We start from the raw sequence: 18,562 nt of genomic DNA, 5'->3' as shown, positions 1-18,562 counted from the left end.
GGCTCCAGTCTGCTGAGGATCATGTCAGAGATCTAACGGGACCGGCGCCGACACGAGGGGAATAGTGCATTGGCATCACGTCTTATGAGAATGGGAGAAGAGATTTAAAATGAATTCTAGATTTGAAGCTTTCGTGACTGCAAGGATTCATATTCTTAGGTTTTTTCGGTAAAGTCACGTAGGTAAAAAATTAAAATTAATAAAAGTAAAATAAAAATCACGACGTTTCGGAGGCAACACAAGGTTCCACCTGAAGACGGAAGCTTGTGTTGCCTCCGAAACGTCGTGATTTTTATTTTATTTTACTTTTATTAATTTTAATTTTTTACCTACGTGACTTTACCGAAAAAACCTAAGAATATTTAAAACGAATTACCCAGTGAATTCTAGATTTGAAGCTTTGACTACGCATATTTGTCCCATCTTATTTGACAGGTACTAGTCTATTTTACCGAGTGTTGACATCCCCAGCGTTTAACAGCGCTGCTATTTTGGATTTGGCAGCCAACTTCGGCCGTAACCCCGGTTGAGGTTCTCCAATTGTACTCTCCCTTCTAGCCCCGCCCACCTTCCCTTCTAGCCCCGCCCACCTTCCCTTCTAGCCCCGCCCACCCTCCCTTCTAGCCCCGCCCCCCACCGTTCCAGTCCCTGACTACCACATTTAGATAAGCCCCTCCACCCCTCTCCTTAACTTGTAATTAAGATCTTGTCTCTTGGATTTCTACTCACTTGATACAGTAAATTTAGCTGTGACGGTCCCACCTAAAGACGGAGACTTGTGTTGCCTCCGAAACGTCGTGATTTAATTGATTTATTTTCATTTATCATTATTTGATTTTATTATTTTTCACCTACGTGACTTTACTAAAAAAAACTAAGAGTATTACCCAGTGAATATGGAGCGTTGGACCAACGTTGCAATATTTATTGGATATCAGCCGTGGTCAATCCCCTGCTGGATAGAGGTATTGACCAAGCCACTGCCTCCTCTCACGATCCTGCGGTTTGGCAAACAATCGATCTAGTGGCACCAGCATGTGAACTGAATTAATCGTTCCATCTCCTCGGCTCGCGTGCTCCCCAGACGCATCCGATTGCTTGGCTGCCACTCCGTTTTCTTGGTTCTTTCGGTAAAGTCACGTAGAATGGAAATAATAAAATAATAAAAGTAAAACATAATAAAATAATTCTCACGACGTTTCGGCCATAACGCAAGCAGCCGTCCTCAGGTGGATAGCAGGTCTGTCGAGAAGACAGAGTTTGAATGACACACCCAGCTTAAATAGTCGCTCCAAGCCTGGAGTGTGTCATTCAGACTCTGTCTTCCCAACAGACCTGCTCTCCACCTGAGAACGGCTGCTTGCGTTGTGGCCGAAACGTCGTGAGAATTATTTTATTATGTTTTATTTTTATTATTTTATTATTTCCATTCTACGTGACTTTACCGAAAGAACCAAGAAGATGAATCCCTGCAGTCACGAAAGCTTTAAATCGAAATGCCACTCCGTTGTTATTATTATTATTATCGGCCATTCATCCCATCCAACGACTTCTCCTGCCAAAACCAACTTGATTTTCTCGACAGATCGAATGGTGCCATAAAACCTGCGCGTGGTTCTCCGATTTAAAAAAATATAGATATTTCACACCTGTCAACCCCTTATCAGTGCCCTACCTTGTTACAGAGCAATTCAGACCTTACTGGTCACCCCGTGCCCTTATAAATCTCAACGTTCGTCCTACAGAGTCCCATCACAAGGGGGGAGCACAAATAAATATACAAAAATAAATGTTTTGCCCGTATTGAAACGGCTGTACGCCGTATGGGCCTGAAAACAAGATGTCCCTGCACAAGAATGCGGGGTAAACCGTGTGGGTTGACAGCGGTGCCATTTGGTGATGCTGCTGCGTTGGCAGCGAACGGTAACACAAGCACAATGAACAAAAACATTAACTAAATACATTCCTCAATAAGCACTGTGGGTTTTGGAATAAAACATATATATTATAGGCGACGTTTCGGGCAATGGTCCATCATTATAGCACGTAAAATAATTTTATTTAAAATGTTCTATATTTGCTAAGAAGCCATTGCCTGAAACGGCGCCTATTATAAAATATGTATTTATTTTAAGACCCCAGTGTTTCGGAAGAATGTGTTTCGATATACCGGGTGTTTTAAAAATATGGACCCGATTTGAAATCGCTATATCTCTGCAACCACGAACCGCCCATGAATGAATCTCTTACCACTTGAAAGGGCGGGGCATAGAGAGGGCGGGGCATAGGGAGGGCGGGGCATAGGGAGGGCGGGGCATAGAGAGGGCGGGGCATAGAGTTTCAAATCATTACCGCTCGATGCCTCTCCCAGCGCACCAACAGTCCCTAGCCTCGTTTTATAAAAGACGCGCTGCCTCAACGTTGGATGGGTCGCACGGGACCCCAAGACTTGGCGCTACACTCTTGGCCCCCAAGATCACCCCCAGACATCATCACACCCTGCGACTTTTGCTTGTGGGGATACGCGTCAAAGACCGTCGTGTTTTTGTGCCACCATTAGCGACTAATCTGGATGACCTCAAAAACAGAATCACGGCGGCGGTGACTTCAGTGAAATAAGACATTTTGAGAGGCGTTTGGGACGAATTCAACTATCGTCTCGGTGTTGTCTGTACAGCAGTTGGAGGGCACATAGAGCATTTAGAAAATGGTTAGTAAAACTTGCTAACTCATTAAGCCGTTTGTATCTTTTTGTGTAATTGTGACATGTTGCCATCGTGAAATACACTGCTTTGAAATTGGGTCCATCTGTTTGAAACACCCTGTATGATGAACGTATTCCTCGTTCGCTTGATGTGTAAACCCCCCCCCCCACATCACCATGGCAGAAGCCATTGGCGTCAAGTCTAACGTTGGTCCCTCCCTTCTCTCCCTTGCGTCACACAACCCCACCACCAACCACTTACTACTGACCGACCGCTTTATAAAAAAAAACCGCGACTCGCCAACGCAAGGCAAGACTCCCCTGAAGGTCCCATCGCGGCTGTGAAAGCCACCGCTCCTGACTTGCATTCACGTTGCGGAATATTCACAAGAGTTCTTGTGGGTTTTTTTGGGGGGGAGGGAAGGAGAGTGGTGGTGGTGGTGGTGGGGCGGGGGAGGCTTTTTCTTGAGCGCGTGCGTTTAACTCGTGAATTCTTGCACGAGTTCGCGCGAGGACGACGTGGACTAATTCACTCGTGACGAGCACAGCGAAGCGAAGCAAAGCACCCGAGCAGGTAAATGGATGCGTTTGCGTGCAATTCATCATCAGCATCATCAGAATCGACAGCAGTCAGGGTCAATCCACTGCTGGATGAAGGCTTCCCCCCAGCCTATACGCAAACTCTCACGATCATGCGTGTTCATAATTCGCACAACACCCTATCCGGCTACCACCTACTACGCACGAGATGATTGCTTTAATCGCTCCATCTCTTACGATGAACGTTGCTTTGCCTCGGACGCGTGCCTCTACCTTGGCAACACAGTCCGTCAGTATTATTATTATTATTGCCCATCTATCATCATTCCTTCCAAGTGTCGTGTCTTCATACAGTATTATTGCGATGTGTTATTAGTAACACGTACGACAAATCATAATAAGAATCATGCACAGCTCATTTATGAATCCAGTGCTGGGTGTCGTGTTCTCACACGCCTTGTCGGTCAAGATGGGGTTGTTTGACCATACTTCACTGCGCTGGTCATAGCCACGGAAATTTGGTTCAAGCTGGAGGACCCGATGAGCCATGGAACTCTCTTTCGCAGGTGTGTCCAGCCTTAAACCTGGGATAAGACATCGTGGAAATTTACAGAGGGAAGTTACATATGTGGACAGATTAAACGCTCGTACGCAAACTCTCGCAGTATGCGTTGGTACGAGGGGAGGGAAGACCAAGGGCCGGTTGATATCAGCACCCCGCCACTGATGTTAGCCGTGGTCGGGAATTCAATTAGGGACACCAGTTTCATAGCGCAGTGTGCTAACCACTGCGCCACCGCTCCCAACGTATTTGATTGCTCTCGAAGAGAGAGAGAGAGGACGACTCAGAGGGTCGAAGAGGAACCACATACGAGTGGAGAAACTAAAAACTAAACCGTTTTATTTTATTTTACGAGGTAAGGCCCACTGAGCTATATAGCTGTTTTTTTAGAACGGACCTGGCCACAAATGATAACTCAACGAAGTGGCTTATCGTGTGGAAATGTATCGCAGTGAAATACATGAAACGCGCGTTGATTATAAATGTGGAGGGAAAAATCCGGAGGGCCCGGAGATTAAAAAAAATCCACGCGACCACGGGGAAAGAGAGAGACACGCAAACTCCAAATATACAGCAGCTGGCGTCAGGGTCGGGATCGAACCCACGGCGTCCTGTATACCAGGCGAGGTAGTTAACATCTCGTGGTGGCGAGATGTTAACTCGGCAGTAGTCAGGCGGCAGAGCCGGCGCCACCCACAATTGCCCAAGGGTTGCCAGGCCTCTAAATATCAACGTCTTTCAGCCACTTAATGAGCGTTGACATGAGTAAGAGGTTGACTAAGCTTAATCGACGTTTCAACTGGGTGGCCTATTTCATGAACTTATGTTTACAGCGAGAGGGCCTTCTATTTATTACATCGGGATGGTGAATGCGAGTGGCACACACTAATAATGACATTTGTATTTCATATGGCGTCTAAATGCTCCCCATATCCATACGCTGCACCGAACCAGTGGACTTGTACAGGATGCTTCAAAAAATGTTAACACTTATATGGGACTGTCGTTTTTAATCAAAATAGAACGGATAATAATTTAAAATGATGACAAATGTAATGTTAATAGCTTCAAAAAGTCAAAGAGTCTCCACTTATTCGCCATCATTGTCAACACGTGCCTGGAATCTTCTCCACGTGGTCTCCAGAGCTCGGTCGGCACTTTTCTTGTGGTATTGTTGCAAATTCTCAGTAGTGTGAACATTTTTTTTGAAGCACCCTCTATTTTATAGAAAGCGGCAGTCAGCCACGGGCAAAAGAATTCGCGATTGAGCCTGGAACTGGACCTGGATAGGGAGTCGACAGCACGGATGGCGGAGCGGGGGGTGGTGCCAGGACTATTAGGGGAGCAGAGGAGAATACGCGACCTACCGAGCACTGAGCCAATGTTGACTGGGGGCTCTGACGGAGCGCCTTGGTTACTGGAACGCAGAGTGCGCGGAGGGGAGCTGAGTGAGATGAGAGGGAGAGCGTGGAGGGGAGTAGAGTGAGATGAGAGGGAAGGGCGCGGAGGGGAGATGAGTGAGATGAGAGGGGTGAGCGTGGAGGGGAGTAGAGTGAGATGAGAGGGGTGAGCGTGGAATGGAGTAGAGTGAGATGAGAGGAGAGGACGCGGAGGGGAGATGAGTGAGATGAGAGGGGTGAGCGTGGAGGGGAGTAGAGTGAGATGAGAGGGGTGAGCGTGGAGGGGAGTAGAGTGAGATGAGAGGGGTGAGCGTGGAATGGAGTAGAGTGAGATGAGAGGAGAGGACGCGGAGGGGAGATGAGTGAGATGAGAGGGGTGAGCGTGGAGGGGAGTAGAGTGAGATGAGAGGGGTGAGCGTGGAGGGGAGTAGAGTGAGATGAGAGGGGTGAGCGTGGAGTGGAGTAGAGTGAGATGAGAGGAGAGGACGCGGAGGGGAGATGAGTGAGATGAGGGGAGAGCGTGGAGGGGAGTAGAGTGAGATGAGAGGGGTGAGCGTGGAATGGAGTAGAGTGAGATGAGAGGAGAGGACGCGGAGGGGAGATGAGTGAGATGAGGGGAGAGCGTGGAGGGGAGTGGAGTGAGATGAGAGGGGTGAGCGTGGAGGGGAGTAGAGTGAGATGAGAGGAGAGGACGCGGAGGGGAGATGAGTGAGATGAGAGGGGTGAGCGTGGAGGGGAGTGGAGTGAGATGAGAGGGGTGAGCGTGGAGGGGAGTAGAGTGAGATGAGAGGGAAGGGCGCGGAGGGGAGACGAGTGAGATGAGGGGAGAGCGTGGAGGGGAGTAGAGTGAGATGAGAGGGGAGATGTAGTGGAGAGCGTGGAGGGGAGTGAGATGAGAGGGGAGAGCGTGGTGGGGAGTGCAGTGAGATTAGAGGCGAGTGTGTGGAGTAGAGTGAGATGAGAGGGGAGGGCGTGGAGGGGAGCTTAGTGAGATGAGAGGGGAGATGTAGTGTAGAGCGTGGAAGGGAGTAGAGTGAGATGAGAGGGGAGGGTGTGGAGGGGAGTGGAGTGAGATGAGAGGGGAGATGTAGTGGAGAGCGTGGAGGGGAGTGAGATGAAAGTGGAGTGAGATGAGAGGGGAGAGCGTGGAGGGGAGCTTAGTGAGATGAAGGCGGTGAGTTGTGTAATATTAAAATCGGCCCGGGATTGCATTGGCAGCGGGCGAAGGATACCATCTGATTTCAAAATGCGCTCCCAAGTTTATTACAAAGCGGGTGTGTGAGTCACCGCTGGCTTCAGATCGCACGTGGAAGTGCGTGACTCGTTCTGCATTGCGCCTTTGCACCCCCCCCCCCAGCAGTGCTGTGGCAGGGATGGGCAACCCAGAAAAAACACCGCATAAGTAAATTTTATTTTTGTTCGAATTCGGTATAAAAAAAACACGCTTAAAAGATTCTAGATTTGAAGCTATCGTGACTGCAAGGATTCATACTCTTAGGTTTTTTCGATAAAGTCACGTAGGTAAAAAATAATAATAAATAAAATAATAATAAATGAACATTTTGCTGTGACGGTCCCACCTGAAGACGGAGACTTGTGTTGCCTCCGAAACGTCGTGATTTAATTGATTTATTTTCATTTATGATTTTATTATTATTATCATTTTTTTACCTATATAAACCCCATGTTTCAGTTTCCAGTTCAGTTTCATGTATTAGGTGTAGCCCTGTGAGCCATGCGGCTCTTGACCCGGGTGCAACCGCAACAAAACAAAAACATGAACAAGAAAACATCTTAAAGTGACTACACGCAACAGAAAAATCCAGGAAAAAATCAGCAAAGTCTTCCAGAAAAAAAACACCGCATTTCAAAGCTGTGTGCAAAGATCCCAGTGGGATGCAAGTCAAACAATAACAAGCATAAGACAATTTTGATTTAAAGCTTTCGTGACTGCAGGGATTCATATTATTGGTTCTTTCGGTAAAGTCACGTAGAAGGGAAACAATAAAATAATACAAATATAAATTGTCTCATATAACCATGAGACAATTTAGATTAAAGTTATCAGGCTAACTCTGTACTACAACAAACACACATGGCTAAACCAAAACGTTTTCAAAATCACCAAAATAAAGCTATGAAAACAAAAGCTATAAAAACAATGTTCTGGGGGCTTACTCATCAACAGCCCTGTGAAAAGCGCATGCGGCCTGGGGTTGGTGGGTCACCAGCTGATGATTGTGCTGCAGACAATCATGTGTTTGTGCACTCCATTACTTTGACGTGTACAATATATCTCATGTACTCGATGTGTTCAAGTACTCTGTGTGTTCAAGTACTCTGTGTGTTCAAGTACTCTGTGTGTTCAAGTACTTAGTGTGTTCATGTACTCGGTGTGTGCAAGTACTCGGTGTGTGCAAGTACTCGGTGTGTTCATGTGCTCAGAATGTTCAAGTACTCTGTGTGTTCAAGTACTTAGTGTGTTCAAGTACTGGGTGTGTTCAAGTACTCTGTGTGTTCAAGTACTTAGTGTGTTCAAGTACTTAATGTGTTCAAGTACTCGGTGTGTTCAAGTACTCGGTGTGTTCAAGTGCAAAGTGTGTTCATGTACTCGGTGTGTTCAAGTACTCTGTGTGTTCAAGTACATAATGTGTTCAAGTACTCGGTGTGTGCAAGTACTCGGTGTGTCCATGTGCTCAGTATGTTCAAGTACTCTGTGTGTTCAAGTACTCGGTGTGTTCAAGTACTCTGTGTGTTCAAGTACTCTGTGTGTTCAAGTACTCGGTGTGTTCAAGTACTTAGCGTGTTCATGTACTCGGTGTGTTCAAGTACTCTGTGTGTTCAAGTACTCGGTGTGTTCAAGTACTCGGTGTGTTCAAGTACTCTGTGTGTTCAAGTACTTAGTGTGTTCAAGCACTCTGTGTGTTCAAGTACTTAGTGTGTTCAAGTACTCTGTGTGTTCAAGCACTCTGTGTGTTCAAGTACTCGGTGTGTTCAAGTACTCTGTGTGTTCAAGTACTCGGTGTGTTCAAGCACTCTGTGTGTTCAAGTACTTAGTGTGTTCAAGTACTCTGAGTGTTCAAGTACTCTGTGTGTTCAAGTACTCGGTGTGTTCAAGCACTCTGTGTGTTCAAGTACTCGGTGTGTTCAAGTACTCTGTGTGTTCAAGTACTCGGTGTGTTCAAGTACTCGGTGTGTTCAAGTACTCTGTGTGTTCAAGTACTCGGTGTGTTCAAGCACTCTGTGTGTTCAAGTACTTAGTGTGTTCAAGTACTCTGTGTGTTCAAGTACTCGGTGTGTTCAAGTACTCTGTGTGTTCAAGTACTTAGTGTGTTCAAGCACTCTGTGTGTTCAAGTACTTAGTGTGTTCAAGTACTCTGTGTGTTCAAGTACTCTGTGTGTTCAAGTACTCGGTGTGTTCAAGTACTTAGCGTGTTCATGTACTCGGTGTGTTCAAGTTCTCTGTGTGTTCAAGTACTCGGTGTGTTCAAGTACTCTGTGTGTTCAAGTACTCTGTGTGTTCAAGTACTCGGTGTGTTCAAGCACTCTGTGTGTTCAAGTACTTAGTGTGTTCAAGTACTTAGTGTGTTCAAGCACTCTGTGTGTTCAAGTACTCGGTGTGTTCAAGTACTCGGTGTGTTCAAGTACTCTGTGTGTTCAAGTACTCGGTGTGTTCAAGCACTCTGTGTGTTCAAGTACTTAGTGTGTTCAAGTACTTAGTGTGTTCAAGTACTCGGTGTGTTCAAGTACTCGGTGTGTTCAAGTACTCTGTGTGTTCAAGTACTCGGTGTGTTCAAGCACTCTGTGTGTTCAAGTACTTAGTGTGTTCAAGTACTCTGTGTGTTCAAGTACTCGGTGTGTCCATGTGCTCAGTATGTTCAAGTACTCTGTGTGTTCAAGTACTCTGTGTGTTCAAGTACTCGGTGTGTTCAAGTACTTAGCGTGTTCATGTACTCGGTGTGTTCAAGTACTCTGTGTGTTCAAGTACTCGGTGTGTTCAAGTACTCTGTGTGTTCAAGTACTCGGTGTGTTCAAGTACTCGGTGTGTTCAAGCACTCTGTGTGTTCAAGTACTTAGTGTGTTCAAGTACTTAGTGTGTTCAAGCACTCTGTGTGTTCAAGTACTCGGTGTGTTCAAGTACTCGGTGTGTTCAAGTACTCTGTGTGTTCAAGTACTCGGTGTGTTCAAGCACTCTGTGTGTTCAAGTACTCGGTGTGTTCAAGTACTCTGTGTGTTCAAGTACTCGGTGTGTTCAAGTACTCGGTGTGTCCATGTACTCGGTGTGTTCAAGTGCTCTGTGTGTTCAAGTACTCGGTGTGTTCAAGTACTTAGCGTGTTCAAGTTCTTAGTGTGTCCATGTACTCTGTGTGTTCAAGTACTTAGTGTGTCCATTGTACTCAGTGTGTTCAAGTACTCGGTGTGTGCAAGTACTCGATGTGTCCATGTGCTCAGTGTGTTCAAGTACTCTGTATGTTCAAGTACTCGGTGTGTTCAAGTACTTAGTGTGTTCAAGTTCTTAGTGTGTCCATGTACGGTGTTCAAGTACTCTGTGTGTCCATTGTGCTCGGTGTGTTCTATCATTTGTGGCCAGGTCGCCTCTCAAAAAGAGCTAAATAGCTCAGTGGGCCTTACCTGATTTAAACAAATAAATATTTGTATCGTTTATAATAATAAGTTTACTTTTTGCCATCCGTTCCCATTCCAGCGTCAGGCAATGGAACCAACCCCAACGACGCTTGCGGGCCCATTCGGCATCCAGGCTGACAACTGCACGGACCCGAGCTTCAACAACTGCACCGTGCTGCGTAATCACACGGACCACGAGGATGACGACCGCATAGGTACGGCCGGCAACAAGGCCATGACGGTGATCAACATCTTGCTGTACAGCGCCGTGTTCGTCTGCGGCACCCTGGGGAACGGGGCCGTCGTGTGGGTCGCGGGGTTCCGCATGAAGCGCTCCCCGGTCACCGTCTACTTTCTGTCGCTCGCCGCCGTGGACTTCACATTCGTGGCCACTCTGCCCCTCTTGATAACGCTGCTCGTCCACCACCACTGGCCCTTTGACCACACCGCCTGCAAGGTCCTGCCCTCCTTCATCATCTTCAACATGTACGCCAGCGTGTACCTGCTCTCTGCCATCAGCCTCGACCGCTATTTCGCGGTGGTGCAGCCAATTTTGGCGCTCCGGATTCGCTCGACCGGCGTGGCGTGGGTGGTGTGCGCCGTCTCGCTCTGCGCCGCCGCGCTCAGCACTCTGCCCAGCTTCCTGTACCGCGAGGTCATCGAAGACGATATCGGCCTGTCGTGGTGCATGGTGAATTACGGCGAAGAAGAAGACGTGATCATGGTAGCCGTGGGGGTCTTCACCCTTCTGGCTGGATTCCTGCTGCCGCTGGTCGCCATCTGCTTCTGCTACATGTGCGTCGTGCACAAGATGCGCTCCATGTCGCGCGTGCACACATCACGGAGAGCCCGCTCCGTGCGCCTCATCGCCGCCGTGGTGGCGGCCTTCTTCGTCTGCTGGTTTCCCTACCACATATTGGTCGTCGTGAAACTTGTGCCGATCGAAAGCGAAGAGGCGTTCCACCACTTAATGGATACCATGAACTTTTTGCAGCCTCTCGCGGTGGGAATAGCCATCACCAACAGCTGCGTCAACCCGTTCCTCTACGTGTTTGTGGGACGCGAATTCCGCAAGACCTTGCTCAGGTCCTCGCCAATCCTGCGACAGCTCGAAGCGGCCCTCGGCGAAGAGGCGTCCGGCGGCTCTGCCTTGTCTCAGCAGGGCACCAAGAGCAGCTCGGATTCAGGGCAGATGTCCCAGGTGCATCAGTTGTGAGGTTCCCCCCCCCCCCCACCTGCTCTGCCACTCCACGCTAGCCACCATCCCTCCCAATCCTCTCATAACCATGGGGTCTCCCGCACGCTGCCGTGAATTTCTTGGGCCAGATTCACGTGCTGCCCAATATTGTTTTGAGTAAAAAAAAAAGTTGGTAATTGGATGAATTCGCGGCACACCATCGCAGCGTAATACACCGGTCCTCATAAAACAGTCTGATGATGTCGCCGTTGCCCTTGGGTGACCTGCAGATTCTCCATCAAAAGTTCCCTTAGATTCAGAAGCTGCTTTCCCATTAGAACGTGTGACACGAGTCATAATCTTTTGATGCTACCGTCTGCCAAATAAATAATTTCAGAACTGAATCGAGGAATCGTCCGACCAAATCTAGGGCGCGAGTCAAATCTGGCTTTGGAACACGTCATTAGGCTGGGTGCTATACACATCCATCTTCCAACTGCTTTGACATCATGGGAACTGATTTTGGCGCATCCCGCGAGATTTTCTGCTTATTTTATACCGCGCACCACCGGTTTATCGCCAGTACATTAAACCACAATACCTTGCTGATTTAGTCAAGCAGCATAAACCATCACGCAAACTTCGGTCATCCTCGCAAGCAGCTTTTGGCTAACCATCAAACAAAGACGGCCACTGCATCGCGTGCTTTCAGGCGCGCTTCTGCGGCCGTCTGGAACGCTGTTCCCTTCCGATATTTAGATAGCCACTGCCAGCTATGCACTTTTAAATCTAGATTGAAAACTAATTTCTTTAGAACTGCTTTTTGTGTTTAGCTTGTTGTCCCCCCCCCCCCACCTCCGATTAACCACGGCTGGCTCGAACGGGGAGAAAGAAGTTCAACATAGATACATACGGATGTGCCAATGTAAATGAGTCATTCGTTTTCTTCTCCTGCTCTTAATGCCTCAATGCGATGCTGTCTCCAAGTCTGTATGTTCTGCGCGCCTTCTCCAATCTGTTTCTACTCCTTCTTTGGCACTCTCTGTTACGTTGCTTTACCAGCCGATGCGTGGTCTGCCACATCAGTCTTGAGCATTCGACTCATCTTTCCAGAACCTTCGCCGAAGCCTGTTGCCACAGATTATTTTTACATGTGCATAGTGCATCTTTTGTTTATTTTTTTTACTTCAGATTTCTTGTTTATAAAACTTTACTCCATTTATTCACTGCCAATGTTATGACCAAAAAAAAGAATTAAATCGTTCGTTTTCATATACATTGTACGATGAAGTTTACATTCACATTTTGTTTCAATTAATAATCTATGTCGATTTAGCATCGGTAAAAATTGAGTGGTGAATGAGGAATGCCTTTGGTACTGTACTCATGTGCAATATGTTTTTCCCTTCCTATTTTGCCACAAGGTGGCAGAGGTGTCACGTGGTAAAAGATGGCTGCACTCTTACATAACTTGCACATTAGAAGAGCAGCGAGCCGTCATTTACCGTCCTCCAAGGGTATAGAGACAATTTCAAACATATTTAAGAGTGTGGCTGCAATATGACGACAACTATTTGAATCATGGTATCCTTTACAATCAGGAGATGAGCACGTTAATCAATGATGATCTTAATCAACGACAATTGCAGAAGTGGCATGCCACTTCTAATGCTTCAACTCCAGCCAAAGTTGATCTGATTTAAATGGATCTTTAATTACAGGCGTATTGGAATTAGCACATATCAGTAGTCATGAATTATTGAATTAACTCTTGCCACAATTAACTTTACGACTGATGTGTGCTTACATTGGTACTTATTACTGAGTCGGTGAACAAAATAACTTTTTATTTTTCTCCAATTGGATCTTGATTATGCTATCAGCATCGCATCATACATCTATGCATTTATCCGGATCTTCCGCATCGCAGTTTACCCCTTTGTGTTAGAGAATGGCCCACGGAAGTGAATGTCACAGAGCTACCTTTAAGATATAAAGTGAACTCTAGTCCACACAATGCAGTACAGAGCAGCACTTTCCCACCTGCTTTGTATAAGCCAGAAATGTTCACTGCACGGTAGTCAACCCGACAAGTTAATTATCAGAGCTGGGATTTTGACGAAACGTTTGCAGTACCAAATGTATTGTGCAGTAATTGGTGGCCGAGATGAGACCATGATCTCACAACACATCAGAATCCGGTTTAATCACAGACGGCTGTCTGGATGCGAACCTCGGCTGCCTGTGGTGCCGTCTCAGCTCTCTGACCCCTGAGCCACTTGGCCGTGTCTATCATCACATACAACGAGAGTAACAGCTCCAGTCTTAGTGATTGTGAAGCCTTAGGCAAAATGTATGAAAGAGCTTGTAACAAATTTCACGATTAAAAAACATTTCCTTTAAATGTATTTGTTACCCTCTTATTTCCTACCCAAGGCTTTTCACCCAAATTCACCTCTCCGCTCATTAATGAGGCCGTGTGTACTAACCTTATATGTGTATGTATGTTGAACCTCTTTCGTACAATACGTAGCCAACCGTGTTAATCGTACCTTTATGCTCGTTACACTTTTAAGACATTACATTTTCGTGGGTTTCCACAAACAAGGATGGCTAGATTCGCACGATGGCGAACGTGTATAGAGTATACATCCAATTCGATGGGAACTGAGCCCTGAGGATGGATGTGTAAAAAGATATACGAACGTCAAAATATATTTAGCATGACGCCACCGTGTACAAATGCTGCACTGGGTGTTGGGGGAAGTTTATTGGGCAGTGCTGCATATGTGAAAATCAGAACTGGGAAATTGTACTGCACACACGATTTTTGGCCCCATAGTTTGAAAGTTACGATGGTCAATAATTATTGCCGTGCGAAGTGCACATTGCTCGCTCCGTGTAATGTTTGCGGCATGCGGTTCTTAATGATTTCCCAAGAAAGGGCATGTGATAAGTTTAGTGAAACTAGCTCCTTGGAGGAATTAGTCCTCCAAAGAGTGTTTCTCAACTCCAGGAGTCGTAAACCCACACAGTTTGCCTTCTTTGCTTGCCAGCCTCATTGACTGATGTAAAAATGAGGCCACTGCAAACACTGCACGCATTTGATGGTTTGGTAACCACAGAAATCTCTGATGTGGCGGGGGGGTTGCGAGAATTGGCTTTGGGGGAGAAACACCGGTGTAGAGGATTATTATAATACTGTAACGATAACGAGGGTTATACAATTCCCGCAATCTCAATCCGCCAACGGGCGAAGCCGTCTCCATGCCATGTCGGACATGGTTGTTTTTCTTTCACCATTTTTCACCACGCTTCTCAGTGCAGGTTGGTGAAAGTGGTGGGGCATGGGGGGAGGTTAACATCGGTTCTGATTTCACTGGCCACTAATGTTGGCCGTAGCTGGGTATCAAAGCTTGCGTCCGCGGGTTGCAAATCGCGCGGCGCACTTGAGGTGGAAGAAATTAATGGTCAAATGGGTGTGGCGTTAAAAAGCCAACGTTGAGAAATACCACCGCATAATGGCCCAATTCGCATGCTGTTGACTAACGTTCCCTTCCAACAGTTTTGTTTACTTTCCAAAAAACGGACCGATGTGTTTACCACCAACAATCAGAAAAATCAACGAGGCGATGGAATACATTTCAGTTTTATTTTTTCAAGATGCGACTCTGCACGGCTGATAATGTAAAAAAATGGTAAAGGCACAGCCATGCAATTAGTTTCTCACGCCACTGTTGACAGAAGCTAAGAATGTATGTTATTATATATGTGTGTATACAGTACATATAACTTACAGTCAGACGTTGCAATCGTTTTGTCAATCCACTGATGGATGAATGCCTACCCACGATGGTCGTGGACGTTATTTAACCATACTTTGCAAGGCCGTAGCCATGGAGTCAACATTGGGGGGGGGGGGGGGGGCAAATCTTCCAGGGGGTCTGGGCCCCCCAGAAAGAAGTCTAAATTTGAAAACTAATTTCCTGCCTAAAATATTACTAAATTCACTAACACATAGGATGGACTTTGTATTTATGTTTTACAATAATGTCTAATAGTGTATCGTATTACATTGCTCTGTTTTTTTTATTTTACCTTTTCTTGTTTCATTGTATGTAATGGCAGAGATGAGGGATTAATAAAGTACAACCATAACCACAATCATATAAACAGAAATCTATTTTATAGCGATATATTGGGGGGGGGACATTGTGAGCATATTTAAATATTGGGGAGGGATGTGCCCCCCCCCCCCAATATATATTATAATTACGGCCATGGTGGGATGGAGGCAAGACCAGTTCAAGCTCAATTAGCCATGGCCAGGAATCAAAATTCAAGCCACCAGGTTCACAGCGCAGTGCACTGCTGCTCCACGACTCCAACCCCAAAGTCTATACTATCAACTCTTTCACGGTTTTTAAATAAACCGCATGTGTTTGTACACGTGGATATTTTTTTAGCGATCATAACAACAAACACAAAGATCCCCCGTGTAGCCTTAACAGACTGTTGGGGCAAGTGCTCTTAGTGAGCACCTATGAAGGCCGGCAAAGCACACGAGGAGGTGGGTGGCCAGAACCACGCCCGGCCGCCTTTGTCTCCCCAGTGGCGATGTTTACACATCACACCAGGTACTCAGTTGAGGCTGAGTTGACCTAGGGGAGGCGCAGGACTGGTTCAGATAATCGTCACTGGTGTTGGCCATGAGCGGGAATCGGGAGTGTTTCTGAACTCACCACCGCTACACACACACGCATACACATTCTACAATATATTTCACCATGTGAAAGACAATGTGTTTGAATTTCACAAGTCTGATACAACAGATTCGTTTTCCACCACATCCAGTCATGAGTAAATGCTTGCCCCGAGCTCTCAATACTCTGATAGTGCGCTGTTTCTTAGTTGTACGCCTTTTGGCGTCATCTGGTCCAACACCAATGGAGACTAGGCTCTAAGAAAAGCTGTCTCGGGTGTGGACCAATCAACTTCAAGGACAGTGCATATCATTATCATCAGAGTTGTTTCTTTTTGTTTGCATTTTGACTGCTTGTGTTGTGGTTATTGCAAACATGATGCCTTGTATAAAGGTGTCAGTTTTTGTACCAGTTGAAAGGGTAAAACCATATTACAACATAGGCACTGTCCTCTGGGTTGTGCATATGGCTTAAATTCCGGAAATTTCAAGGTTCCCACGAAAGAGAACTTTCAATGTTTTTTTTATCAAGAGGAAGCTACATCGCATGAAATGTCTTGCTGGAACAATAATCCGTTTGTCTTCTTCTGCTCCCCCGCGTTGAAACCCAACTACAGCTTGATATGATGCTGCTGTGTAGGAGACAACCAGACATCGATGATGATGATGAGGCTTGCATGGCTCCCAGTGACCCTCAAAGCAATTTGAGATGTAAAACTGAAAAACTTTCACTGGCGAGATGTTAACTCCCTCACCTGGTATACAGGACGTCGTGGGTTCAATCCCAACTCTGACGCCTATTGTATATTTGGAGTGTACATGTTCTTCCCGTGATCGCATGGATTTTTCTCCGGGTCCTCCGGTTTTTCCCTCCACATTTAGAATCAACAACACGCGTTTAGAGTATTGGGCCACTATACATTTCCACGTGATAAACCACTTCGTCGAGATATAATTTGTGGCCAGGTCACGTCTGAAAGAGCTATATAGCTCAGTAGGCATCGCCTGATAAACTAAAAAAAATTGTACAAAAATATAGTTAATTTCTTTAAATTAACAATAGTAATTATTTACAGCACTTTGTCAATCCACTGCTGGATGAAGTTATCTTCAGGGAATGTGGGTGGGGTATGTATGTTGAGCTTTTTTCGCACCATACGTAGCCAACCGTGCTAATCAGAGGTGCGGGCGGTGGGGGAAAACAAGAAACTAAACACAAAAAGCAGTTCTAAAGAAATGTGTTTTACATTTAAGCGGGTGCCGTTAGCTTTAGCCAGGAATCGAACCTTTGTCGTAGGTTCATAATGCGGTGGTCTTGGCAATCCGCTACCACTCCACACCTTCCTAAATCCCCGACTTTTGTTGAACTTACCACCTCGGGGTATTTTTGGTGGCACAGTTTCAGGGCACTGATTATAATTACCAGACTTGGCTGTGAATCCGGCCCCAAGTTTGATTCCTGGCCACGGCTAACATCATCAGAGGCAAGTGGTATCTCAACAGGTCACGGACACGTGCCCCCTTCAAGAATCCGCACTGACCAGCGTGGTGAAGTATGGTAACATTACCCCTCACTATACACGCAGTGACTTGGTGGAGCGAGGTCCTGATTCAGCAGTGGGTTTACAAAGGGTTGCAAACACATTTTAGAAATCACAATTTTTATATATACTAAACGCTTTACACAACACAAAATAAACAATATAGGGAAACGCCTCACGTGTCTATTTAATATGAAGGTTCGATCCTAAGCGATGACACTGAAGCCACCACACCTCGCCATCATCGCTTCCTTCCTTGAATCTGCCAGATCCAACGCGTGTCCACACTCACATCGTACCCAATGTGTCACATAATCAGCCATGATCTATCCACTGCTGAATGAAGGCCTCCCGACGTCGTGGGCCAAGTCCTACTGGATCTATTGCTCTTTGCACATGAGCTGATCTCCTAGCTTCATTCTCCATGTTGGTTGTCACACTCTTTAAGCTATTTCAAGATCGATCATATATGTATACTTTCGGTAAATTTAGACTACAGTACCTGATAATGTACGTGGTTTATTGTTGTTGTAAATTGATATGTTTGCGTTTTGTATGTTTTGTACGCAAATAAATTGTTGATACGACAAACTCCGAAGTGTTTGCTGTGCGTGTTTAATCCACATTTAAATGTTGTGCAATGTTTTTCCTGATTGGAGAACTGATTTGAACCGAAGAGAACATGGGACATCACCAATGGGACAATACACATGGAACAACAGGAGACAGCACAAACAAGACAACACAATTGGAGACCTGACAATACAAATGGGAATACAGCACAGGTAGTAATGTATTCTCATGAGACAGAACGAGACATTACGTGGAACATTAGGAAGGGACCACTCTTTTAATTATTTCCTTGTGCAGCAAGGGAGTAAAGTGTGGTTCTGTGAAAGTCCTGATGTGCAGTGCATCAATGCATGTGTGTACACCAGCATGTGATGACTGAGTTTGGCCTGTAGGTGGCTGGCAGGGTTATTGAATAACCGCACGTGTACACCAGCCACACGGTTAATGGCGACTCGGTTCAAGAATTACTGTGTGTGACACACGTGCTGTTGCATTCTACAGATTAACCACAATAAATGTGTTTGCCCTCGATTTGGAGCCCCTGCCCAACGTCCTTCATTTCGAGTGTGCAACAATTACAATATACAGTAATACAAGCGAGACCGGTCAGCCTGTGTCTCTCTAGCGTATGCCAAGTATGTGCAAATCACACGTCCAATCTTGATTTGAAGCTTTCGTGACTGCAGGAATCCATACTCTTTGGTTCTTTCGGTAAAGTCACGTAGGTAGAAAATAAA

The 18,562-nt window shown here is 46.1% G+C and overlaps 1 protein-coding gene across 1 annotated transcript; it reads left to right on the top strand.

Moving 5' to 3' along the window:
- The first annotated feature begins 3,164 nt into the window (after positions 1–3,164).
- C5AR1 (complement C5a receptor 1) lies at positions 3,165–17,826 on the top strand. Its single transcript, XM_078873743.1, has 2 exons — positions 3,165–3,278; positions 9,912–17,826. The coding sequence occupies exon 2, from the start codon at positions 9,921–9,923 to the stop codon at positions 11,046–11,048; it is 1,128 nt and encodes a 375-aa protein (XP_078729869.1). The 5' UTR covers positions 3,165–3,278; positions 9,912–9,920; the 3' UTR covers positions 11,049–17,826.
- The last annotated feature ends 736 nt before the right edge of the window (positions 17,827–18,562 follow it).

The sequence above is a fragment of the Lampetra fluviatilis genome, chromosome 37 (assembly GCF_964198595.1).
Source record: "Lampetra fluviatilis chromosome 37, kcLamFluv1.1, whole genome shotgun sequence".
Taxonomy (NCBI): Eukaryota; Metazoa; Chordata; class Hyperoartia; order Petromyzontiformes; family Petromyzontidae; genus Lampetra; species Lampetra fluviatilis.
The sequence above is the reverse complement of the archived record's forward strand: the minus strand, read 5'-3'. Positions and strand labels throughout refer to the sequence as shown.

Excerpts from the sequence above, each read along its gene's own strand:
- C5AR1 (XM_078873743.1), top strand. The coding sequence starts at position 9,921 with ATGGAACCAACCCCAACGACGCTTGCGGGCCCATTCGGCATCCAGGCT.